The sequence below is a fragment of the Haliaeetus albicilla genome, chromosome 21 (genome assembly GCF_947461875.1).
Source record: "Haliaeetus albicilla chromosome 21, bHalAlb1.1, whole genome shotgun sequence".
Classification (NCBI taxonomy): domain Eukaryota; kingdom Metazoa; phylum Chordata; class Aves; order Accipitriformes; family Accipitridae; genus Haliaeetus; species Haliaeetus albicilla.
This window is the reverse complement of record NC_091503.1, coordinates 20,416,113-20,442,489: the sequence shown is the minus strand read 5'-3', so window position 1 is coordinate 20,442,489 and position 26,377 is coordinate 20,416,113. Positions and strand designations below refer to the sequence as shown.

Genomic DNA, 26,377 nt, shown 5'->3' with positions numbered 1-26,377 from the left:
CGCTGCACCCTGACAGCCATGCTGTAAAACTACCAGTGCTCTTTGCTGAACCATGTCAAGGGATTACATCCTGTCTGTGCTACTCCGTCTGGCACTAGGCTCCCTAGGGGAAAGACAACAGACCAAAAGAATGAGCTTACAGTGCTTTTGTAAACCTTCTGCAAGCTAGGGCAACAAAGGAATTTGTGAAAAGCAGAGAAAAGGAGGTCTAAAGACAAGCAAATTGGCTAAAATGGTGTCGAGGCTCTCCTGGTGCTCTCTCGGCAACTCTTGGTGCTTGTCAACTTAGGCTGTGATGGCTCAGGAAGTTTCTGACGTCCGCTGATCACCTATTCAACTAGATCTGATAGGGATCAAGAAGGAGATACCTTGGCCACCACAGTCCACATCCTAGTGAACTGAATTAGCCACAGTCACCTCAGTTTATGTCAATAGATCAGTCTGGTGCCTATGGTGTAGGCACACTGCTATTTCTGACAAGTCAGTAATGGGGCAATAACCTGTGGCAATGGGTGGGCAATTTGGACCAGTAGCTTCTTAAAATCACCTTTCGTGAACCCTGAAAGCTTGAGAGTCAGGGCTTTCAGGTTATAGGTCAGTTTAGTATCTTCCTATATTTGTCACTCCTTCCTCTTTTAAAAGGCCACCAAGTTGTCTCTGCCCACTCTAGTGGGCCGTCTAGTTCCATTACACTTAGAAGAACTATATTCGTCACAGCTTTAGCGAAAACTTTCTATTTTTCATTTCTCCATTTCTCACTGTTCATCCTCCCACCACACGTCACCTGTTTCCTCAGCCTCCCCCTCAAGAAACAGTGGTTCCCCTTTCCATCTCTTATTGTGCATCAGCATGGTTACTAAAGGTTTTGCTGACGACAGCTTGTGTGCAGAGCCCTGAGCTGAAGGAATGAGGGAGGCTGTGGGGAGAGCCTGGTGTCCTACTGTTCTGAAGAAAGTCATTCCCAGGGACTTTATGGGAACTCAGATGAGCACGCTCCCTTGTCCACTTGCTCTGGTCCCTCATCTCCAGGCAGCCTGGGCTCCATCTTAGGCTACCTCCCTTGAAGCGGCTGTTCCAGCGGTGACTACACACCTGGTGCTTCACAGTCTTTGTTGGGTGTTGCTGCTCTCTGTTTTGCTGTTGCTTCGTGAGTCTTGTTGTCTTCCATGAGTGTGGAGCTCTCAGGCGGTAGACCCTTACTTTGAAAGCTAAAGGAGAATGAAAGACCAACTGCCAGTATACAGAAGAAAGGTAACCAAAACCACTGAACATGTTTCAACTCCAACTGTGCTTTTAGTTTAAGGTCTCTTGTTTCCAAGTCACCATTTCTGACTCCTGTGGAATGCCTCTGCTCAGGGCATTTGAACTGAAATGTTTGTAAAATGTCCTTCCAATCTGAAATAAAGAAGATCCAAAGTGCACCTGAGGGCAAAGCAATGTAACAGTATATAGTTACTGTCGTGGTTTAACCCCAACTGGCAACTAAACACTACGCAGCTGCTCGTTCACTCCTCCCCTGATGGGATGGGGAGGAGAATTTGGGGGAGAAAAAAAGTAAAACTCGTGGGTTGAGATAAGAGCAGTTTAATAACTGAAATAAAATAAAATATTATAATAATAATAGTTGTAATGAAAAGGAAGATAACAAAAAGAGAGAGAGATAAACCCCAAGAAAGACAAGTGATGCACAATGCAATTGCTTACCACTCACTGACAAACATCCAGCCAGTCCTCGAGCAGCGATCCGCCCCTCCTGGCTGACTTCCCCCAGTTTATATACTGAGCATGGCATCCTATGGTACAGAATATCCCTTTGGCTAGTTCAGGGCAGCTGTCCTGGCTGTGCTTCCTCCCAGCTTCTTGTACACCTGTTTGCTGGCAGAGCTTGGGAAACTGAAAAATCCTTGACTTAGGATAAGCACTACTTTTAGCAACAACTAAAACATCAGTGTGTTATCAACATTATTCTCACACTAAATCCAAAATACAGCACTATACCAGCTACTAGGAAAAAATTAACTCTGTCCAAGCTGAAACCAGGACAGTGACCACTGGCTATTTATTTCAGCATCCCTTATACTGTGCTTTTTGTTCTCACTTTCCCCTGTCTGGATGTGAGTGACAAGGAGTAAAAGAGAAACCAGAGACTCACCGCAGGATCACAGCAGGTCCAAATGGGTGGTGCTGGGTGGTGTAAAAGGAGATCTGCCAGAAGGAGGGTTTGCCTGTCTCCTTGTTCTAGGTATCATCTGAATGGCTCCTCTTTCAGGGATCTGTGCTTGGAGCTGGGAATAGAGCCCATCAGAACTTTCCTAATCATAAGCAAACTAAAGCACCAGCTGGGTATTTAAATAGTGAATGGGCAAGGAGTCCTCAGTTTGCTCCACTGACCACTATAAATCATTATCTACTCAGTTCATAGGTAATGACTATGCGTATCCAGTGCAATTAGCCCAACATCCTAGTCCTTGAGGCCCTGACACCTGAACTAAAAGATTTCAGGGTAACAAACAAATGCACTGGCAGTCTCATTAGGACCATCACCGAGCAATCCTACCTCCAGGTTTATATAGTCCCCATGCTGCTGAGGTGGGGGAAGGCTTTGTGGCTGGAAGTCTTACCCGGGGGGGGGGGGCACGCGCAGAAATGTTCTCACAGCTTGAGGCCACGTATGCTTTTGCACTGAGATTACTCTTCACATCCCAGTTTTCAGGAAGATACAGTGGCAGAGGGACATTGATGCTCTATCAGGCATACATCCATGCAGTTTCACGATACCAGGAAAGACTGCATGGTGGTTAGACTGCTGGATGCAATATCTGCTTGCTGGATGGTGTGGAATATCTGGGCAGGCTTTTGGGGAAGGCTTGAGGAAGCCTTTGGATACTGTATGAAGCAATGACCTTGGGAAGGGAGAAGAGGGTTCCTGGAGGCAAAATGCAGTCAGATGGTAAGCTGGAGGCCAGGAGCTCCATAGTAGCTTCAGCTGGAATGCCTCCAATACCATAAGCAGGGTTGAACTGAGAGAAACAGAGACAAATTCTCAATGAGTGGCTAGGAAATGGTTGAAGACAAAGGATTTGAACTTGTTAGTAAATGGGAAAACGTTCAGAATGTATGTAGTCAGATTCAGGTAAACTAAAATGAAACCGCTGATGGCACTTAAAAAGGTGTTAGAAGATTTTTTTTAAATTGAAGGAAGGGAGAAGTTGACAAGTGCTAAAATATGATTCAGAGTGGCACATATTCAGAGCAGAAAGTCAGGAAAACTTTGTCCTCCAGTGAATAACAATAATTTGGTGAAACTTAAAAAGAAAGGATGAAGAATAATCAAACAAAAGGAATCCCGTAGTATAGAGAGAGAGAGAAAGAAAAGATGCTTCTTTATAAATGCTAGTAGGCTAACAAACAAGATGGGGAAACAAAAATGCCTGACTTTAAAGAGGGATGATCTCATACTATATATATCAGAAACTTGATGGGAAGAAGGCAATTGATCAGATGCTCTAGAATCAGTGTGCAAAGTATGACAAAAGGCAGAGGAGGCAACAGCAGTAGAGAAGTGGTACCATGTATTAGAGAAAGGTTTGTGCCAAATCAAAGTAACAAGCTAATTGTGTTTACAAGCAGTTCAAAACCTATATAGCCTGACATTCCTGGTCTAAGTCATAAATACGCCATATCAGGGTTAGATCAAATGTCTGCACCTATTACATGCTGAGGGAGATCAGAGTTGCTGACAGGGCAAGGAATGCAACAGTAACAGGAGATATCAATTCCCTACCTGCATACTAGGCAAACGTCACATCAGGGATTGATGCTGCAGAAAAAGAAAATAGTGTTGCTGCATGAAAGAGTCTACAAAAGACGATGAAATTTATATTAGCTCTGAGCAACACAGAACCTGGTTCAAAATGTTCCTGCTCAACATTGCCCAGGGAAGAAAAGCCAAAAAACCCCCAACTACAATAGAATTACATAGTAACAAGGAACCTTGTTAAAAAGAAACTAAAATGGATGCCTGAAGGCTAAAATGTTTGTATGGTGACTAAACATAACATGTAGGAGCACATTTGCTTTAAGCCTCTGTGTATGGACAAAGACTTTGGAAGGACCAAAAGGAAAGCTGACATGGCTAACAGCAGGATAAAGGAATTTATTAGAAGCAGAAGACTTTCTTCAGAAAATAGAAGTTGTGTCCAAGAATGGAAATAGAAAGGATCATAAACTCTGGCAAGTTAAATGAAAACCACAACAAGGTCAGCCATATAGAATCCCAGCAACAATTTCCAAAGATGTAAAGGTCCACCAGTAATGGCTCTGAAAAAAATTAAGGCACCATGGGACAAGAGAAAAAGTCTTCATGTGAATAACCTATTAAAAGAGGAGGATAAATGGCCAGCATTCACATTTGAGGGAGGTCTCCAGTGATGTTTGAGGAGGTTTTGTTCCTGGGTTCCTGCTGTTTAACCTATTTATAAATGAACTGGAAAAGAGGGCATATGGTGAGAAGACAATTCAGTGAAGGCACAAAGTTATTACACATAGTAGGGGTGAGATGCCTTAACTTTTTTCAGGCTAGACAAGTATTCTGTTGAAGTGTCAGTACATGCCTGCGCTGATCTTATGCTCTTTGAAAGATCTGGGGAAACCCAGATGATCATGGGGGACAACAAAGGGGAGAAGAGAGGAAGATCAAGGTCAAAGGGTTAGGAACCACAGATAGGGAACCAGAGGGGAATGCTGGGCACACCACGCTGAAGGCATCTGAGAAGCCAGTGGACAGTGCCCACTGGTGCCGTGCCAGGAGACCTGAGAGGAAAAGGGAATGGATATAGGTAGGCCCTGCAGCCACCAGGACCCTGACACCAGGCTTCCTCTTTCTGCTGCTGGGGGTGGTGGGGGAAGTTGATCAGGAAGTCCCATGACTCAGTAGGATCTCAGATGGGGAAGGTATAAAAAAACCCACCTCACAACAAGAGGTCTTGGAGGCGCCAGGAGAGGGGCCACAGCTGGGCACAGTTGGTCTGCGTGCAGGGTCAGGTCCCCAGATGGTCCACAATGGTCAGGGCACCCTGTGAGACCTGCTGTGAGCACAGGCTGCTCCCAGGAGGATTTCCTGACTTACATTCCTGGTGGGCCATGGGATCAGCTAGGAGTACAAGGTGACCTACTGGGATCCTTCATTCTCTTCCAATGTGAGAAGTCCCATAGCATGTGTGTCTAGGGAGGATGTACAGGCAAGAGAAAAGAGAGAGGAGCACCAGGAGGAGGAAGTATTTCCGCAGCATGATTTGGGGGCAGACCAGCTGAACGCTAGATCTCTAGTAAAACAGTTCCTGGCTGGGTGTGGTAAGGAGATGCAAGGTCCAAGAAGGAGCTCTGCAAGGCTGGGACTATGTGGGGACTACTGCTGCAGAATTCAGTAGAGACAGCAAGCAATAACCTGCTCCTTACCTTCTGGAGAAGGCAGCATGGATAACCCCACATGGAGGGTGAGCAACGGAGAGTCCACTGAAATCTGCAAACTGTGGTCCAAGATATCCCTACTCCTGGCAACGCCAGCACCATCTAACACACTGATGATAAAAGAGGAACCAGGGAGCTGTTAAAAATGAGATTTCAATGTGCACCTCCAGTGCACACTGCAGTTTGAATGCAGCAGCTTGGCCTGCTTGGCTACCCTATAGCTCACTGCCCGCTGTTGGAGACAAGATGCTGGACTTGATGGAGCTTCAGTACAGCCTTATTCCAATTCTTACAGTTGCATGTATAGATGTAAGATAAGTTCTTGCTCCTGTTTGCTTAAAGGCAACTCCTAAACTCCCAGGCTAACAGTTTCTAAAGAGGCTTCTGATTTTGGATACCTCCATTTTGGGTCTGTATTTAGGGTCACATTTCAATTTCTGTGTGAGTATGCTTAATCACTACTTCGATAAACATGGCTGGCACATCTCAAATGGCTCAGTCCAAAGTCCAGGTGTTTCAGAGGAGTGGCCATTTGTGTATAATTAATAGGGTGTTATTTACTGAGCTGGCAGCAGGACACAGTCTGTAGCACAAAGTCTGTGCCACCCAGCAGGTCACTGTTCAAGTGTTTTGGTTTCTCAGTATTGCTGGATTGCCACTGTTTAAACAGCAGAGGCAGATCCTGACCCAACATCTGCCATGAAGGGGCAGAGAAGAGAACTTTGTCCTTAAAATTGCCCAACTCCAGTTTGTAAGTAATCTACATACCTCTCATTAGCTGCAACCTGGAAACACTCAGTTGATTTTAATTGTTGGTGTGGTGAGCATCAAGATCCTAGCATGACAGGAGAGTAAACGCTGTGACTGCAGCTCTGCTGGGCCCCTCAAAATACATGACTATTCTGCATTTGTGGCTGTGGATTCTTCTGTCACTGTTCCTTCGGCTGACAATGCCACATTACACATGGTATATTATTTTAAAAATGGTTGTCTACTACTAAAACATAAAACAAAACCTTGCTTGGTTTTCTCAGTTGAACTGAAGCAGACAGTTTTTATTCCTGCACAGGAGATTAATAATAAGAAAAATAAATAAATACACCCCCCCCCCCCCCGCCAGTGGCTTCACCATAGATATGAGGCACATGGATGGACCTTATTCAAAGCAGGAACATAAATGCAGTGAAACAATGGATATTTGATAATCATATCCCAATACAGAAAAACCTGTGCCTTGCCAGAAGTGCTAAATGCTGTTTTGACACCTCTGTCTTAACCTTTGATTCTTCATTGTGGGCAACTCTTAGGTGTGTAGACACCTAAGGTTTTGGGTTTTTTCAAACTCTCTGTTTCCTGATGAACACTGGCACTCAGGGGCAAACACATGAAGTAAGAAGGAATCTTACATATCTTTTGCAGCCACACACTGGGTTAAAAAATAAGAAAAATCCACTACCTGAGTATCTGAGGAAGCCAGTACCTACCTGGTTCAAGGAAAAAAGATACAATTCCACAAACAGCATTGTCGAGGCTCTATCAACACTGAAAAAAATATAGTCTTGACTTTTTAACCTTATCCCATGAATCCATCCCACATCCTTGTGCTTCTAGCCTCATTTCCCACAGAGAATGAAATTTCTGTGATCATGCCATCTGGCTGTCTATCAGCCAGTATGTTCTGAACCTGCTTTCTATCAAACTGACAGAGGGATTGGGGCTCAAAGAGAATTAAGTGCCTATGAAATTCATGAAAATCAACAGCTGGGTCAAAGACAGAGATCCAAATGAGTGCCCTTGCTAAGGGAAAGGTAGGCAGAACGCAGCCATTCTACATGCCGCTTGCTAATGTCAGTCATCACATGTGCAGCTCTGGACTCACCAGAGCAGATGGTGCTTCTTGCTCGGTGAGATTGAGGGCTTATGGTTGGTGTAGCAAGTGGTATGGGTGAGGGAAGGAGAGGAAGAGGCAATAGGACACACCTGTAGGAAAGCAGGTCTCATTAGGTCCACAGAACAATGCATTTAACAATAAACTTCCACTTATTCACATAATCATGCAGCTCCTGCAGTTCCTCAGGGCCCTGCAAAGATGTGGATCTGTTTCTCACGGAGAAGGCTGACAGGCAATCACTGCCTCCTCACTCCCACACCCAAACCGGTCCCTCTGAGCTCCCATCACTTCCACTGCTTAGGACTGCAGTGAAACTTGAAGAAGCTTCCAGGGCTCTGGAGATAACAGGCTTGCTCTTTGAAACCATATAAAGGATATTAAAAGTTTGGATGGAAAGTACAGCCTGGTTCAAAGTTTCCCTAAAGAAAAAATCCCAACCAGGGAAAGTTTAGAAACAAAATTATTTCTTTCCCCCCCAGCAAAGGGAGTTTCACTTTTTGTTTTCCATGTCTTGCTCTCTTGCTTCACATACTGTGCTGTGGAACAGCAGCTGAGCTTGCAAATACTTCTGGAGGAAAAGGGCTGTTTTGCTTGAAGCTATGCCTGTCCTAGAGGGAAAAAACGTATGTTTTTAAGACTCCTAATTCCTGTATTTTAACTAACCAAGGAAAAATGTTGTTTAACATCACCTTGGCAAGTGTGTGTGGCATGTACATTTCCCAGATCAAATTGAAGCCTGACCCTTTATGCTTACCTTCAGTACACTTCTGTGTGGGCAAACTTGTGACCTCAGCCTTAGGCATGCCACAGCCCCTCCAGACTACATCTGGTCAGGCCATTTTGGGAAAGATTGCTGTGGGCTGACCCACAGCAGGGGCAGGAGCTTACTGTGGTTTTCTCACTGGGGGTTTCCCCACAATGAAAGGGGAGGTAGAGAAGGTTTTACCCTCTGGATTGGTTTATGAAGGGTAAATATGTAGCTCTGCAGGACTCAAGAAAAAGGCACTTGGGTGAAAGCTGAGTGCCCTTCTTGGAGGTGGGCTTGATGTGTGGCTGACTCATGGGGGCGGGAGAGCTATCATTTTAGTGAAGAACAGATGTGAAATATATTAACTGGAGCCCTCTTCTCTCCAAGATTTCCTTCAGCAACCCCCCCTCTCACTTCTGTCTTCTCAAGGACTCTATTATTTCACACAGGAGAAAGAAGTGAGAGTTCAGGATTTTCTCTCCCTCTAGAGAGATCCACTGGGATTTACATTTTACTTGTACCTATCTTCTAAGTAAGGGATTAAGGTCCTTGAAACCGGAAAACATAAAGAGAAAAATAAAGCTTAGAGCCTGTGATATTTACTATGCTGGTCAGTGAAGATAGATGCAAAAAGCTTTAAAAATAAGTAGGCTATTTCAACAGCGAGGACCCCAGTGAAATTGCTGTCTGACTTCCCTCACAGAACAGATTGGGGTTTCCAAAAGTGTTACCCACTCACAGCATTTACCCATCTGAGTTGGACTTTTGCATGCCAAGGACTTGTCAAACTGACTTCTCCTCAAAGCTTTTTAGGGTGCCCAGCCTGATGTGGCTTCTAGGACACCGGTTTTCAAAAGGGGCTGACCATGCACTCTGCACCCATCAAAACTCAAAAAACTCCCTCTTAAATGGCTTTTCTCCACCATGATCTCAGTAGCCTAAATACAGCAGCCAGAACTGTTTTCCAAAAATAACATGTCAGCAACTTTCAGAGTTTCATGATTTGTAAATGCTTCTGTGATCAACCTCAGACTTCCTCAAAAATTCTCCAGGGGGAAACAGCTCTTACAGATCACAAGGAAAGGACTTTTTTTTCTGTTTCAGATATCTGGAGGGGATGTCCAAATGATTCCTCTTCTGGGAGCTGCCTTGATTTTTTTTCCATGAGGAAATTTTCCAGCATATAATTTGGTAGAATTATGTCATGCCAGCTGCCCCTGTTTATCTTGAAAATGACAAAATACTCTAAGAAGAGATGCTGCTTCTACATCATGAGTGCCTACATGGGAAGTTACACTTTAACACTACAGAAATATAGTTGTATTGCTCACCCATGCTGTAAATTCCTGCTTAGCCCTTAGACCCAAGTCACGGTGTCCTTGTAGTGTTACAGCCTGAGGACTTAAATGTGGTTTCAGAAATGTCGCTTCATCTGGCCAACCTTTGCACAGACACTGTTCTGTTAGAGCTGCAGAGAGAAGGTTGAGAGGGGATTTTGTGAGGCTGACAAACCCTTTCTCCTGCTGTTTTGTCACTCAAGACAGAGATTCTTTCAGTGCTGATTTTGATGCCCTCCACACTGACCCACAGTGCCCCACAATCAACCTTATTTCTGTTCAGATCAACACGGAGGGCGGGGAAAAAAAGAATAAAACCAGTTGCAGAAATGGGAGTGACCTAACAGATTTAAACGGAGAAGCACTGGCTCCTACACGCAGGGGTTTTCCCTGTGACGAGGCCCTTCAAGATAAGCCATCTGGGGGATTCCCCAGTCTGCCTCCAGAAATATCACTCCAGAAGCAGTAGCAGTTTCACTCTGCTCTCACAGTCGGTCCAGTGAAGAGGCACACTGTTGCTGCTCTGTGGTTTAAAGCAGCAAAAGCCATGTCTTCAGTAGTCTACGCTCTGCTCATCACCCTGTGCAACAGTAAGTGGGGAGCCTTGCCTTTTTCATTCTGGTCTTTCACATTTATTTTGTGGGGATATGTTTTGGGAAGAGAGGGAGGATTACCTGGGCAAACTCTTTTAAAGGTGATGTGTACCTGTGCTTTGCAGTTTGGTGCTTGATCAGTGGGGCTTCTGTGGCGGTCCCAGAAGTTGCTGTGAGATGTGCTGAAGAAGCGCTGCTGCCCTGTAAAGTTCTTTGGGACTCCTCAGTCACCTACCAGACAGCATCTTGGTACAAAGTAAGAAAAAACCCTAAGTTACTTGAGCAGTCTGCTTTGCTTTCCTACTTGATACTGGCTTGTCTTGTACAAAACGGGTTATTTTATAAAGAGGCATCCACCTCTCAGTGCAGCAGAGATAAGGCAGCAATGAAAGCATTTGAGCTGTTCACAGAGAACTGGCATTTTCCATGTCAATGTAGACAGACTATTTGAGCGTGATCCCTGAATTGCTCTTGGCCTGCTTTTCTATCTAAATATTGCTGGCTTCCAGGGATCAGAATTCAGGTGATGCCCCATGTACATATACCACTCCAAAGAGGAGTCTTTCCAGGATGTTTCTTCAGAGCAAAAGCTGGTATTTAAACCTTGAAACATCAGTGATATTGTGCCTTGGTTAATCTCCCCCCAAACAGGAGCTGATTTTTTGTTTGAAATAGAAGAACTAATCAAGTACTTGCTATTCTTTAGGAAGGTTTGGCTAGTGGAGGTGGACATCAGGGCAGGGTATGCAGAAATGCTGATGGAGAGCTACAAATTCTGAGTTATCTCTTTGCATCACGAAGTGAAAGTCCAGTCGTGGCTGTGCTGGTTCAGCATTCCCATCTCCAAAGCAGGAGAGCCCTGCTGACCACATATTTGCAGGAGGGCTACAAGGATCAATTGGCTAATGAGCAGCAAGTTCTGTTCAACGCTTTCAAGATTAAATTTCTTGTAGAAAGAGAGGCAGAGTTGCGCAGTGGCTGAAGAAGTGGCTATTGACTTGCTGTATTGTACCATGTATTTGCATCTCAGGGCATAATTTCAGCTTATGGTTGAGCCAAAAAGTTCTGTTCTCCCTCATTCTTCACTCCCAGACATGCACTACCGCCACTTACCATGGGTCAGTCCTGGTGGTCCTCTAGTTGCCTGTTAAGTCAATTTGCTGTTGCTTGTTGTAATAGGGGAAAATCAATCTGCAAATAGATTTTGTGAGTTACAGAGTTTAATTACTTTCCCATGTGATGGGAGAGCAGTGGAAGGGAAAAAACCCTATTGTTGGTGAGTGAAAACTATTAATTTATCTCTGCCAGAACATAAAGCCACAGCCTTGGCTTCCCCAGCAGCTTGGTCAGATATATTTTTAAAATTATTCCCTATAGTAAACCAACAAACAGTGTTATTAGATAGGGTTTCTGTGGTTGAAACTTGCAGTCCATCTGAGTGTCAGTTCTAGTACAACAATGAGCATCTGCCTACTGACTAGATGACAACTGCAACCCAAAGGTACCTAACTCTGAAAGAGCTGTTTCGAACATCTGGCTACCAGCCCATCAGCAAGTGCAGCATCTATAGTCTCCTTCTTCTTCCAAAATGCTGAACTAAATGTGGGTGGGAGACAGAGAGGAGAGAATAATGCATTTGGTTGCAGATTACTCTGAGAGCTGGCATAGGTGTCAACTTGCTCTTTTTTTGCTTTCTGCTTCAAAAGCTGGATAAAGACATGTATTTTCCATACAGATACATGCTAATTATTTAAGGCCCCATGTTTCCCACAGAATCTAGACAGCGCAGGGAGCGCACTGCAGGCAAACCATGCAGTCTGGTGGACCTGGAGGAATTGAGCAGAAGTGGTTATGGGTGGGGGAGTACTAAACAGAGAGGTTGACTGGATCCCTGAAAATTCTCCCCCAAACCACTGTTGGAAGTCAACAAAACCAAAAACAGTTTCAGCAGGCTGAAGTGTGGGGATCCTCCAGAAGCATGTCTTTCTGAGGTCAGTGGCAGCTGGGAGGGCCAGGCAACACACAGGAGCCAAAAGCCATTGCCCTGATGAAAGAGTGTAAGGAAACCCTGTAGACCATATTCCATGTTGTCTCGTAGCTCTTTACAGCTCCACCTGGGCACAAAATGACTGCACATGCAAGGGAGGGTGTTATTTGATGATGCCTTTTGTGTATGCCCCTTCCTCGGCGGCCCTCGCTCGTGCTGCTTTCCTTTGCAGCAGTCTCGACTGCCGCTGCACCTCCCCTGCCATGTCCTGCCAGTGTCCTCTCCTTCCATGGTCTCCTTGCTCCTCCTCCTTCATACGTTTCACTCGGGAAAAGACTGTTTTTCCAGTGCCCAGCATGATAGGACCTCATGCTTTTTTTCTCTGCTGGCACTGCCTAAACCACAAGAAGTAACAAAACGTAGCTACCCTCAGCTCTTGCCACCATCCTCAGGGGCTGATGGCACCAACCATGGTACTGCAGTCTGCTGGTTACTCATCCCAGGAGAGAGATGGGAAGCGGGGACAGGCAGTTAATGCCACTCTTGGTGATGCTAGCTCAAGCCACAGTCACAGCCATATTAGGAATAGCACAGCACCAAAGCTAAAAAGCCTGACTCTCAGCAGGAAAAAAGTTAATTTAGGCTCAGTGTTTTGTGCTGAAGAAGCCATACTTCTTCTGCTTGTGGGGCTAGCTAAATAGGCAGCAGCTTGAAGCTCCCTCTCCTCTCCCTCTCCTTTCCTCTCCCACTCTTCTCCCTCTCCCTTTTCTTGGCTGCGTGCTGCTGTCCCCACCCGACACTGCAAAAGGAGGGTGGGGGAATGGCAGAGCATGACTGGGCTACCCAACATAGAGAATTAATCTGTTATTTAAAAAACAACTACTGAAGGATTAATCAATAAACACCACATATACCCCCAAAGGCCTAATTAAAAGGTAATTCCAACAAATGGTATGAAATTTCAGACTATAAAGTTCAAGCAGCTGTTAGGCTAAATCTTTTGTATAAGGCCACTTTGAACTGTGCAGTAAATGCAAGCAATTAACCTTTGCTTCTGCTGCTTTAAAAAAATGATGGCGACAACATTACGGTGCTGCACGTGCAGCTGTTTGCGCAGGGTGAACGCTCAGCGAACAACCCCCTCCTTCCTACTGGCACCTCTGCATGCTCTGACCAATTAAGGGGTACTTTTAAATAGTTTGTTACAATCTGCTTTAAAAAAAAAAGAAAAAAAAAGAGATGCTGTTTAAAAGTACTTGCTTTTTCAGTTTTGTATGGAAAAATAATTGTTTAAAGGAGTTAATATTCTGGTGCCAAAAATCCAACTGGATATAAAAAAGAAGGATTGCATTCAACAGTTCCTTCACTTTTGCTAATATCTCGTACTGCAAAAAAGCCATGCATGTGTTTAACCTGTTGTGCACCCAGTATCCTTGGAGCTAATTAGCTTATCTGCATGAAGTGTAAGTAGTTCTGTGCGGAATCAGGACCACACTCAGTCAGCTCAGACAAAATGATTTTTACTTAGAAATACTTGAAGTAGGCAGGCCTAGCACACTGGGGAGAAGGTAGAGCACAAAGTCCTCTTCCAGCCTGGTGCAGCTCTCACCCCATTCACTATGTGGCCATGGAAAAGTTAGAGAGTTCATAATGATGATACCCTTCAAGTGTGGGTCATTTTTAGGACTGCTGGGCAACCTATATGCCATAAACCCGTATATGAGCAGTGTGGAAGTTTGCCAACTGAGAACTGAAAACTAGGTCATTTTTGCATAAGCACCCAGGTACTGGGAATTGTATATGGAAATACTGGTTTGAATCTCTACGGCCCACCTATGAAACAAGAACCCGGGTAATGAAACTTTACTTACCTTTCTGCCTCGTAAGGCTAATGAAAACTGAACAGTTTCTCTTTGTGTAGCACACTGAAAATAAGAACCACTTCATAAAACCTCATAATTATCACTTTATATCCAGTTTGAAAACCAAGTTTATACACACACAAATGAAGTCCCAGTGGATATTTCGCTATTTTGTTCATGTGATAGCCAGAAAAGTCTTAATCTAAAACAAATCTTGAGGAAGAGGAAAGAAGGCTATACTTCAGTGGAGGGAAGTCTGTTAACTTTATAACACTTCCCTGAAAAATATAAAATTGTGGCAGAATTAGAGGGGGAAGTCATATTACAAAATAAGAATAAACCTTATAGACATTTAATATTAATCGCACCTTCCTTCCAAGGAAATTACTTTTGCTAAATGTGCATAGCTATTACCTATTAGCATAGGTAAATAGTTGCTAAATTACTTCAGTCTAATTTCTAACATACCCAAAGAAATGCAGTTAAATACTCCTCAGACATCTATTCAGCTCCAAGTAGCTCCAACACATTGATGATTTAGACAGGAAGGGAGCAGTGGAAATGATTTCATGACCAAAACAATTCTTTTGCCTGACATGAGCTAGCACTGGATGCCCTTAGCTAAAAAAAAAAACCCCAAAACAATAAAGAGGCTGTGTGACTGAGTCAGAGGGCTTTTCCAGCTGGCTCATGTGTCACATGCAGTTCCTTTGCTGTAATTTTGGGGTTGGGTTTTGGTTTTTCTTCTTTTTCTTTCCCCTTTAAAGCACAGTTAGAGTTCACTCATGTGCCCACAATTTATGTCTGTTTTTTTCAAATTTAACATTGGTATCTCTACATGACACTGTATAGGAACCATATGGATGCACCTTCAGCACTAATCAAATGTGAAAGTGCTTTTTGTGCTGAAAAATACACCTATTAAGTGGTTTCAGCTCAGTTGTGATTCATTATATGTTGGCTATCGGGCATTGCCAGAATTCTAGCTATTTTGCTTCAGAAAATAAATTCCTTCTGGCTGTATATAGTTTTTAGATCTCTTTAGCAGTCAGAAATTTCAACTTGGCCATTATTGCTGGTACAATTTTAAACAAACCCATTTTTACAATCATCCCACCCTCAGAAGAAAATAAATTAATGTTAATACATTCCACCTTTAAACTGACATCAGTTTTGGACCTGAACCATTTTGTTTGAAATAAAAATTTGCTTTCATGGGAAAAGTGGATTATATTGGCACTTTGATTTACCTGGGAGCCAACGTACCACCTTAGTCTGGGAAAAGCTCGATGAGAAAAGGGATTCAATGAGAGCAGAGAGCAGGAGTTAACTTAACAACTGCTTGCTCTCACATGTACATGATAAAATTAAATTTTAATTGATTAGTTGGGTGTAAGTACTACAGCATGGGTGAATTGCCTTTGTTTAGTGGCACAATTGTGTAATGCTGTAGCAGTTTTCAAAACTGCAGCTAAAACCCAGCCAGCTAGGACCAAGAAAAGTGTTTCTTCTCCTTCTTACACCTTGTTTTTAGTTCTCTGAAAAAGAAATATTTGCTGAAGAGCACTTAAATTTTGGAGGCCTAATTATTCTACCTATTTCTCGTAATTCAGCCAGTCAGAGAACAGAAATGTATCAGCTCAGCCGTATTTTCAATCAAACCTATCCCATTTTAATATCCACTGTATCACCACCACTATTCTTACCAAAAAGGTCCAGGCTAGGAGAAGCTTAACAGGAATCGGTCAATTGACTGGAAAATACATGTGGGAAAATCTCAACCTCTTTAGACCAAGCATTTACAAGCTTTTAGGAACTAGAATAACTTTCAATTAAACTCACTAAAATAAGGCAACTAGAGCTGGTTGCTCAGGGCTGTGTCCAGCCAGGTTTTGAACGTCTCCAAGGATGGAGACTCCCCACCCTCTCTGAGCAGCCCATTCCAGTGTTCAACCACCCCCACAGTAAAAAAAGTTTTTCTTATGTTTAAATGGAGTTTTCTGAATTTCAGTTTGTGCCCATTGCTTCCTGTCTTGTCTCTGGAGGCCAGTGAGAAGAGTCCGGCTTTAGCTTCTTTATCCCCCCAGCGATCAGATACATGTTGATAAGATGCCCCTGAGCCCGGTCTCCTCCAGGCTCAACAGTCCTGGCTCTCAGCCTCTCCTCGTATGTCAGATGCTCCAAGCCATTAATCATCTTTGTGGCCCTTCGCTGGACTCTCTCTCCAGCATGTCCATGTCTCCCTCGTACTGGGAAGCCCAGGACTGGACCCAGCACTCCAGGTGCATCTCACCAGGGCTGAGCAGGGGGGAAGGATCGACCTGCCGGAGATGCTCTGCCGAGTGCAGCCCAGGAGGCTGTTGGTGGTCTTTGCCACAAGGGCTCATCGCCGGCTCATGGTCAGCTTGGCGTCCACCAGGACCCCCAGGGCCTTTCCAGCAGGTTGGCCCCAGCCTGTCCTGGTGCCTGGGGTTATTTGTCCCCAGGGGCAGGACTTGGCATTTCTGTTTGCTGAACTTCAAGAGGCTCCTGTCAGCCCACGTCCCCAGCCTGCCGAGGTCCCTCTGGATGGCAGCAGGACCCTCTGGCGTATCAGCCACTCCTCCCAGCTTTGTGTCATCTGCAGACTTGCTCTGCCCCAGTGTCCAGGTCGTTTAATGAAGGTGTTGGACAGTATCAGCCCCTGGGGATAGCATTTCCTCTCATTGCTATGGAGGTGATTGATATGATAGAAAACAACAGACTTAGCCCCCCAGCTGATTTCTGAAAAAGCCTGTCACAAACGTTGCTGCTGGCGAACGTATATGTGACAATAAACATGAACTCACATTTCTTTTGTTGCTTAATTTTCTTAATGGGTAGTTTTATGCAGATAGGAAGAATGATGCTGCCAGCCTGCAGGTCCCTGTTCCCAGCAAAATTCTTGCTTCAGTAACCCCCAGCAGCCAGCATGGCAACGAGACCCTTTTTATGTAAATAGATTCAGTAGCATTTCTACTGGTCCCCGCACGGATCATGATTTGCCTTTCGAATTTTGGTAAAGCCATTAACAGCAAACATGGGAGCAGGAAAAGAAAACCTCCCTTTCCTCCTCCCGTTGGCAGTGGGGAGCAGAGGGAGCCGGCATGCTGCAGCTCGCTTGCCAGCACGGTGGAAAGGAAATGAAATGCAAACGAAATGCGGGCAGAAAATATTTTGTCGCTGATTAAAGAAGAAGATGGTCCCTACACAAGTGGATTGCAGCCACCAACAGCATTCGCTTCGATCCCTCTAAGCTTGTGTGGAATTAATTAGGTAAAACCCCTAGCATTTACCTTGGGCTGTGGTATCACCTGGAGGACATTTGGCATGAATTAGCGCTGGATTATCATAGGAGCTTGAGCTGCAAAATGATCTGTCTAGTGAGAGTCTGCCAAGTAATTCACAGGAGGTGGCAAACAAAGTGGCATTTTCATAATTTTAATTAGGTTTGGGGGGAAAAGAGGTTGGTTTGAATAGAGCAAGAGGCAGAATGATGACCTTACTGAACATCTCATGGACTTCCTTTTACACAACTGGGATATGGGGACATACTCTGCAAATTTGCTCAGATGTTTCCTTGCTACTTAGAGATTTTAAAAAGGGAGGGGTTGATTTTTTTTCGTAGTAGCAGATAAGATTGCAGCCGAAAAAGGCTTGGCTCAGGCATCAGAGAAAGGGGATGCTGTGACCTCTGAGTAGGGATGGATGCACTGTGTGTAGAGGCTGGAAAAATGCCACCAGATGTCTCTGTAGCCTAAAAAATGTAGGGAGGCTGCTAGGCACCCCAGCACCACAAACGACTGCCTTGCCTGCCTTTGCTCTTCAGTAAAGAGGAGACTTAATGGAGAAAAAGAGGCATGCAAAACCCGAATTCAACCCACACATATGAACCGTTACTCCTCCTCCCCAAATGCACAGGTTTGTGACCCCCATCCAGATCGCGACTGGTTTCTCCACAAGTGAGGGAGCCGGATTAGGCCACGAAGTAACTTTGTTTTCTATTTTGGGGAAAGGCATGTTGTTAGTGCAGCTTCACGGACACTGCTTTGCCTTACGCAGAGCGGGTCTGTGTAAGGCAAAGTTTGACTTGCTTGTCTCCAGGGTCACCGTCACTGTACTTGTGACAGCAACTGAGCACCTTGAAATGCTTTGGAGGCAATAATCAACCCTATCCCTCAGTGTCCCCATAAAATTGAGAAGTTAAATCATTTACCAAAAATCTCACTGGGAATAAGAGCATGGTCAGGCATAGGATGCATGGACTTAATTGACTTCTCCCTTATACTAGCAGTGGTGATTACAATTGCATACAGAAAGATCAAAGTGTTTTCTGATTCCCAGGTCTCAGCCACAAGAATCACAGCACCATTTACCACCCAAGACAGCAATTACTTATGCTACCGGTGAACTAAAAAAAAAAAAAAAAAAGAAAAAAACAAAACCAATTTTCTGTGTGTAGCTCAGACCTCCTATTTGCATTTTAGGGCAATGCAAAGGGCAGGCAGGCTGGTTCTCTTTATTGCCCTGTGGGCAGTTTTAAATTTCACGAAGGAAGGGGGTGGTAAGGGAAGGGAGAGTGGCAAAAATTAGATCTGAGGGAGGTCAACTCTCTCCACTTAACTGCTGTTGACCCACTTGTGACCAGAGCTGAGCCCAGCCTGGGTAGTGGAATTCCTCTGGCCACATCTCTTGACAATGTGCAGGGCCTGAAAAATCTCTAAATCCCTGCAGCACAGTGAAGTCCCTACAGCCTGAAAACCACCATAGGTACTGCTCATCTCATAGGTGCTTGGGGCTGAGCATAATAAGAAAGAGAAGCTGGGGTAAATTTACTGGGGGATTAAGAGGAAGAATGTGCTTTCTTCCCTGTTGCTGGGTAAAGTGTGGAAAGCCCCAGGGAATTACTGCTGTGTTTCAGTTGATGCACTAAAAAAACCCCAAACCTTTCTGAGAAAGGATCTTTACAATTATGAAGATCTTGTGCTTTAGTCCGATTCCCCAGTTCCTGAAAGTTCCCCAATTTGCAGCTTGCTTTACACCATTTTAGGGCTGCAAAAGTAGCAAAGTATAATGGGGCATCAGGCCCATATTTCTCTCCAGACCCCCAAGAACGCTTTCGTCATGCAAATACATGAAAGGGAAACCAGATACTCCTAGCCTCAGTATGAGAAAATTGTGTTAATTTTAATAACTTACAGCGTGATGGTTATACCCTGATGCAGTAGCTATACTGATAGAAAGTAAGCACCAACATGCAACCCAAAAATGTGTCTGTTAAAATAAAATAATAAAAAAGTCTTGGCTTACATTAGTGATAGGTTTGGCTGAGAAGCTGAGCCTTGGACTGTATGAGCTGGCTCTGGCGGTCCACAGAAAGACTGAATTCATTACTCGGGAAACCTTCATGGAAGGCACGCTGCCTCGAATCCCAGGGAGCAATGTCGATGAATAAGAATGGACACGGGCTAATTCAAACCCTTCTCCCATCTTTCAAATCAAGTTAGTGATTTCTCTCTTCTTTGTGGTTCCCAGCCAATTGTCATTTTCAGTGCATCCTATCACCCTGCAGTACAAACTGTTCTGGGAATACACTTCATTCCTCCAGCAGCCTCTCAGCAATGCCAAGGAATGTAGCTCTTCTGGTTACAATTAAGAAATTCAACATACAAATGCTCCCCAAGTGCACCAGAACCTGCTTGTGACCTTCACGCAACTGAATCTGAAGGAGTTGAAGCAATTTTTTGTTCTTTGCTTCCAACGAAGAGGGGAGGGGAGGGGAAGGGGGAAACCCCCATTCCTCCAGAGAGGCACGGTGGTTTCAGGGGTCAGCTGCACAGAGACTGGCACGGGGAAGTGCAGTTTCCAGGGCTGCGTTCCCACAAGGAGCTCTGGGCTGCAGGGTCACTGGGAGGATGCCAGCCCGTGCTGGCAGAGCCGGCGCGCTCTGCGGCATGCCTGCCGGGTAGGCAGGTTGAATTCCCATCGCTGCACGGCAAAAATTGTGCTGGCAGGGCGAGCGCAGGGAGCGGTGGAGCCTACCTGCCTGCTGCCACGCTCTCCTGGGGACCTCCGGTCCCCAGAGCCACTGCTAAGCAGCTGGGTAGGAATGCCTCTTGCTGCCTCGGCTCCATCCCCGTGGACCGTCTCTCTCTGTTTGAACTCTTTTGGGGCCTCTGCGTAGACACTTTGAGAGCAAACTCTACCGCTGCCTTTTATCATGTTACATCTCCACCAGGATTGTGTCCAGGAGAAGCAGATTAAGAAGCTATTACAGAATAGCTCTATAGTATCTATTTAGAATATAGTGTCTATTTAAGGAAAAATGTGCATGTGAGCACGTACATTGTGAGCATGAACGTATTAGATGCTTTTGAGATTCCCCCCACCTCTCTTCAGCCTCTGTATTTTCAGCCATAAGCCGCCTTTAAAACTCTCTTTCCCCTAAAACTCAGGCTGACACCGTTGCCCAAGAGGAGAAATATATTTGTGTTTTCCAGATGGCTGGAGAAGGCGAAGGAATAGCATGGAAAGTCCTTGATGTGGAATCTCATTATCCAAAAGAACTTGGGGGGTCCCTGGAGCTCTCCAACGACACCTTCTTTTCACTGAGGATCAAAAATGCAACCAGCCGAAACAGCGGGACATATAAGTGCATTGTGGGGCAACAGAGTGGAGAACACAATCTGAGTGGCACAGTCACATTAAGAGTAACAGGTACAGTAGAGACTCTTGACTGTCTCATGCTCCACGTGGCATTTCATGAAGGTAACAGTTTAAAAATATTTTATAAACACCAGAACAATGTAACACTTTGCTTCACATTTCAGGTTGCCCTGGAATAGAAGATGAAAAACTAAAAAAATACAAAGCTGAGCTTTTCATGCTGACTTGTCTTGGGATTTTTTACTTGCTGCTCATCTTTTTTACCTGTGTAAGTAATTCCCTTTCTCATAAACAAACCAACAAAAAACCCACCCCGCACTCATTTTCTCTGCTAGCACCACCTTAACACAGCCAATCAGATGTTGGTGTTTGTACTTAATTTATGATCAAATCCTTTAAATACTTACACGGTATTTTCAAAGCCAGAGGAAACTCAGGCGCACAAGAAACAGAGGATGGAGTCCAAAAGAGATATAAAATTTCACTGCACCCTGATCTTTCTCAAACCAGACAGTTATTTTCCTGCACCCTGCTGCCCATTTCTGCTTCCAGTTACTCTGAGTGGAAGCTACTCTTCAGTTCAAGGGCACATCAACAGCTCTTCTGCTTTGGTGCTTGGGAACAGCATTTGCCTGAGATGGAGGCACAGGCCCTTGGGATCCCTTTCTCACCTATGGCATCGCTTTGTGTGGTGGCATGACGGACAAGTTCAAGTCCACCTATTTTTTTGCCTCAGTATCCATATCTGTAAATTGGTGACAACCCCATTTCAGACGGGCATTTTTGTGAAGCTCCATCTTTCTTGGTAAACAGACATTTTAAGATCCTTGGAAAAGAACATCCTGGGGGTTTTATCCACACCCTTAACGCTGTCAGGTATTTCTGGGAAAGGTGGGGAGAGGAGGTATTTGGGAAGCTCAGTTCACAGAAGCAAAAATATTTTTTGTTTGCAATAGTGGTGAAGTCACCCCCTCGTGCAGAAAAACCAGGAGGTCTGTGCCTCCTGGCTTAAAGGCAGCATGAGCCTCAGGTCTTGGTACAGTGCAACACTGGCTGCATTTCTAATTAAAAACAAAACAAAACCACCTCCAGCGTTTTGGGAGGTCAAATCTAACTTTTGCTGCCTATTTCATATTTGTCTTCTTGTTTTGCTCCTCAGCAGATGAATCATAGCTGTTGATTGGAGAATATCTAATTAGCTGCAGCTAAATGTAGCTTTTCATGTATCTTCAGGGAGCAATTAAATTTATGCCTGTCTCTTTTTTAGATTGACAATCCTGCCAGTAATTTGTGCCATTCAGACTAAAGTTTGACAAGATAAATCTTGTAGGAATTTGTTTGGATGAAAGTATGAAAGCAAGGATATCACTCAGAAGAGACACATGCCCCTGTTCTGCTCAGTGTCCTGAAAGAATTTCAGATCTCCACAGAAGCCTCTCCTTCCCACATGTAAAAAAAAAAGTCCCAGTTTTAGTGTTGCAGTTAAAAAAAAGCAGAGCCAAGTAGTGAAGATAACCACTCTGGTGGAATTACGTGTATCTTACTCTTGGGTGAGGTCCAGTCTCAGGTATCAACCTAGCTTTCATCAAAATTTAATATTTCCCTGATCCCACAAGTGAGCTTCATTATTTAAAATGCCTGTTAAATTCTTACAGGTTGCCTTGTCCTCTCCTTTTGTGGAGATTGTGCCTTATCTCCACTAAACTCAACAGCAACAATAAGTTTAAGGCTGGTTGGCAGGACTGGGGCTTTACTTTGACAACTAGATGAAATTTCAGGCGCTGGCCTGTATTGAAGCCAGGTGGAAACACACTTGCAAGAGCTTGATGCAAGGCCTGTTCATATGAAAACTTGAATTAAATATAAAATTCCTTTCGTGACTAAGGCTTTTGTCCTATAATGCTCCTTGATTGAGCAAGAAACAGTACTGGGTGCTTCTGGTAACAAACAAATAAAAAAGGTCTAATAAGCCATGGTTAGCAGAGATAAAAAGCAAAACTTTCAAGCTTTAAAAAAAAAATTGCCTTTCACAGGAATTCTCAGTTTTAAGCTTTCCTCTCTGCTTTCTTTTTTAGACATGTCTAAGAAAAGAGAGTATGTCTCCCAATTATCAAAAAAACAGACCAGATATGAAACACATGCTTACCCTCATCAATGTACGTGAAATGACAACTTTCCAGGATTTAAACAGCAACAGCACTTGCAAAAATGAGTTTACTTCAAGTTCTGTCTAAGATGACGTTGACAGCACCGTGGGCTCATCAGTAAACATGACACGAGCTGGATGGCCGAGTTGTACGGAGAGGAAATAAACAGCAATATATGGCCTCTTCGGAACAGCCTGAAAGTATAGGCAGCCTGTCAGTGATCTGCTTGCACTGGGCAAGCCTTCGAAAAGCACTGTCATGCACTACAGTAACTTTTGGGAGCTAGGCAGCTAAGAAATACCATTACAGCTACACAGCAGTGTTGCAATGCTGTTATGAAGTTGCATCAACTTTATTTCACTCTGCTGTGCAGCCCTCTTGTTCTGAGCAAGAACGTGCCTGTGATATGAAGGCCAGGTGACAGGGAGGCCACGGGAGCGCAAAGCCGGGAGATTAAGCTCTTCACTGAACTAATAGCTCTCATCTTTCAAAAGCAAACGCAACAGGTGCTGCAGGACGGACAGATAAGTATGTGGGGCTGTTTCTGCTCCGTGTTCTGAGCCTGATTCTGGATGGAGTTCCTTTACTGCAAATGGGATGTAACTTGTCATGTGATGTTCAAGTAGGCTGAAGAGGTGACTTCATGCTCTTGTCCTGGGTGAATCAAATCAACATTCATTTTTAAATCTGAGAGTGACAGACGGGCTGAAATGTAAGAAGAGAGAAAATATTCTGGAAATCTTTCTGGACTGAGAGGAACTTTCTATCTCTGCAAGAGAAGTAGGGATGGATTTGCACAATGGGTCCGTCAGTCACTTCCCAGAGGCATCTCCATAAAGAATCCATAGATCAGTCCATAGGAAGTTTCAACGAGACCGTTAACCTTAAAGCAACAAAAGTAAGAATGAAGCAGCCTGTGGTATTAACGAGATGTAAAGATGACTTATTTTGTCGTTTAGAAAACATAAAGCCAAATGTATGCAACACCCATGTCGGTCAAGTTACACAAGTGATGACCAAAGCCATGGCTTGGAAGAAATCAACTATCCATATGTTTGGGATGTATCAAGTCAGCTGTGAGATACAGAAATAGAAGACAGGGCATATGAGCACCCACTCTGGTGCTGACAGTGTGTAGTATATGTGAAACAAGGACATGAGAAAAGCTGAACTCAGGCACACAATATAAGGGAGAGAAGGCTTGTCCTCTTGGACTGAAGAAAACCAGAGCGATTCTGGAGTCTGAAATCAAGGAACCTCCTTTATCGGGCTGCAGGTACAGAAGGTGAAGCAAGAGGAGTCCAGAGTGACTGTGGGTGTTTATGTCACAGCATGAGAATTTGAGCCCAAACATGAGAATTTGCAAGCACTTAAGAACACATCTTAAAAAAAAAATAAAAAGAAATCCTTCAAGAGTTAAACTGCAACCTTAGGATTTTTAACGCAGTTTGGAATTCCAGGCTGTGACAAGGATGCTCTTTCTGTAATCCTTTGACCAATTTTGAAGTGCTGGTGGGAGGCAAGCACTGTGCATCACTCAGTAGTGCCTCTGTGAGCAGGGTAAATGTCTCCATTGGTGGAGTCCAAGGGGTGCCTGGCCAGAAGAATGGTTACAAGGGATATGCAATTTACTTAGAGCATGGTAAATTAATGCCACATTTGCTTGTTTATAATCGATTTTTGAATATAAATGCGTGTAACATACTTTAAATAAAAAATCAGAGTTAACCTATCATTTGTTTTTGTGTGCCACATATGGCAAATAAATCCAGAAACACTCTGTATCAATTGCATTTTATTTTACAACTGACATAATTGCATCAAATAATGTAGATGCCTGATCCAGCTTCTTCTGTGGGAGAGGGCATGTATGTGTGTATAATTGATTAAGCAATGGATAATTTTATGCATTTCTAAGGAACTCAGATAATTTAAATTTTCCTCAAAATTTCACTTTCTCTCCAACATACATTCTAAACCACCTGTTCCCCAGTGACAGGCAAGTCATTAAGGAAAGTATAAGGGTGTTTCAGTCTACCCATGGTCATTTTTGAATACAGCACACCATCACGAGTGACCTGTACATTTAGGTGGCAATTATATGAACTAAATGTGCATGTACCTGGGGTACATTGAGTTCCTCCATTTGATCAGAAAGACTTAACACCTGACAGTCATAGGTTTTTGTTTCTTTTATTATTATTAATATTTTTTTTTAGGAGAGCAGATAAGAGGAAGGAAGGGAAAATTCACTTGAAAGGGGTTGATAATTAATCAGCGGCAAAGGCTGAAACACTTTTAAAATTATTTCGTCAGATGTATAAATAGGATCAGATAGGACAGAATGAAAAAAGGGACTTTGTGTAAGCAACTATACCCATTATTTTTTCCCCGAGCCAAACTGTCTGCAATACAGAAGATGGGGCCTGAGGCAACAACCCTGGGAGTCAAATTTCAGGCTCAGAAGTTTCAGGCTGGTTGGTTCTGAGGATTTGCTGTAGGCCCAGCTGTGCAGTAGAAGTGATCACGTTCAAGGCCACTTAAACGCCTTAAAGAGTTTAGAAGGCGTCAGCAGCGAGAAAGTCTGATGCTGAGGCGCTTGACTGAATCACAGAGCTGGAGAGAAACAGGCAATATCCTAAAGCGATGAAGGTGCCTGAACATCTGGGATGTAAAGGATGTAAAGAAACTGTTGTGGCATTGTAGGACAAAACCTAACATTAACTAGAAATATTACAAATGAGAACCAGACAACTGAAGGATAAAAGCTAATATATTACAGCAACTTCAGCACTAACAGGGAAGAAAGAAAAATAAAAAAAATCGAGTGTTGACTGAAAATCTTACAGAAAGAGCTACACATTTTTCAACATAGTATCTCAGAAGAGACAGTCCTTTCCTTGCAATATGGACCTATTCATATTTCAGAATTACTGCCTCAGCTAGCCCGGCATACAGGGGATGAGCACATGCACACATTCTTTAGACTTTAACATTTCATTATTAAAGGGAATCCGTTGTAGATTGCACAATCGAGAGGCTGTTTTGATTATACAGATTAATTGCTTTCTTGGACAGAAAAATTTATTTTCCACCACTTTTCTTATTATGTATGCCTTTAGTTTTGTCAGATAATATAAAAGCATACATGTATGCTAGAACCCTTCCTTGTAATACTTTCTTACAATACATTTTAGAATCAGGAATTCAGTTTATCTCAATAAATCCATGAGGTGGGAAATACTATAACCTTTGTTTTATAAATAAAAGCTAAGACACCTGGAAATCAGAAAGCTCCTGAAGAAGTCTGGATCAGAATTGGGAAGAGATCTGAGGTTTCCTGACTCTCCTCTGGGTGCCTTAACCACAGGAGCTTCCTTGTTAATATTTCTTGTGGGTTTTGTAAATTTTTAATTGATTTTTGTTTTTCCTCTGTAACCTGCATTTTTCTGTTGTTTTGTCCAAAGGTGAACCATCTGCATTCAAAGATAACAATAAGCATTATACGTAAAATTACTCATAGAAAGCAAGTTCGTACGCCTGTGATTAAGGAATATACAGTGAAACACTGCACCACGTGGGGAAATTACCCCAAAGAGAAATTGCAACAGTCATACACCAGAGCTAAATGAATATCCAAAATGGCAATGAGGGAAAGC

The 26,377-nt window shown here is 43.7% G+C and overlaps 1 protein-coding gene across 1 annotated transcript; it reads left to right on the top strand.

Moving 5' to 3' along the window:
* The first annotated feature begins 6,612 nt into the window (after positions 1–6,612).
* CD83 (CD83 molecule) lies at positions 6,613–25,750 on the top strand. The gene is made up of 5 exons (XM_009913870.2): positions 6,613–10,035; positions 10,164–10,294; positions 20,406–20,622; positions 20,736–20,839; positions 22,647–25,750. Exons 1-5 carry the CDS (start codon positions 9,993–9,995, stop codon positions 22,803–22,805), a joined length of 654 nt encoding a protein of 217 aa, XP_009912172.1. The 5' UTR covers positions 6,613–9,992; the 3' UTR covers positions 22,806–25,750.
* Positions 25,751–26,377: the final 627 nt, after the last annotated feature.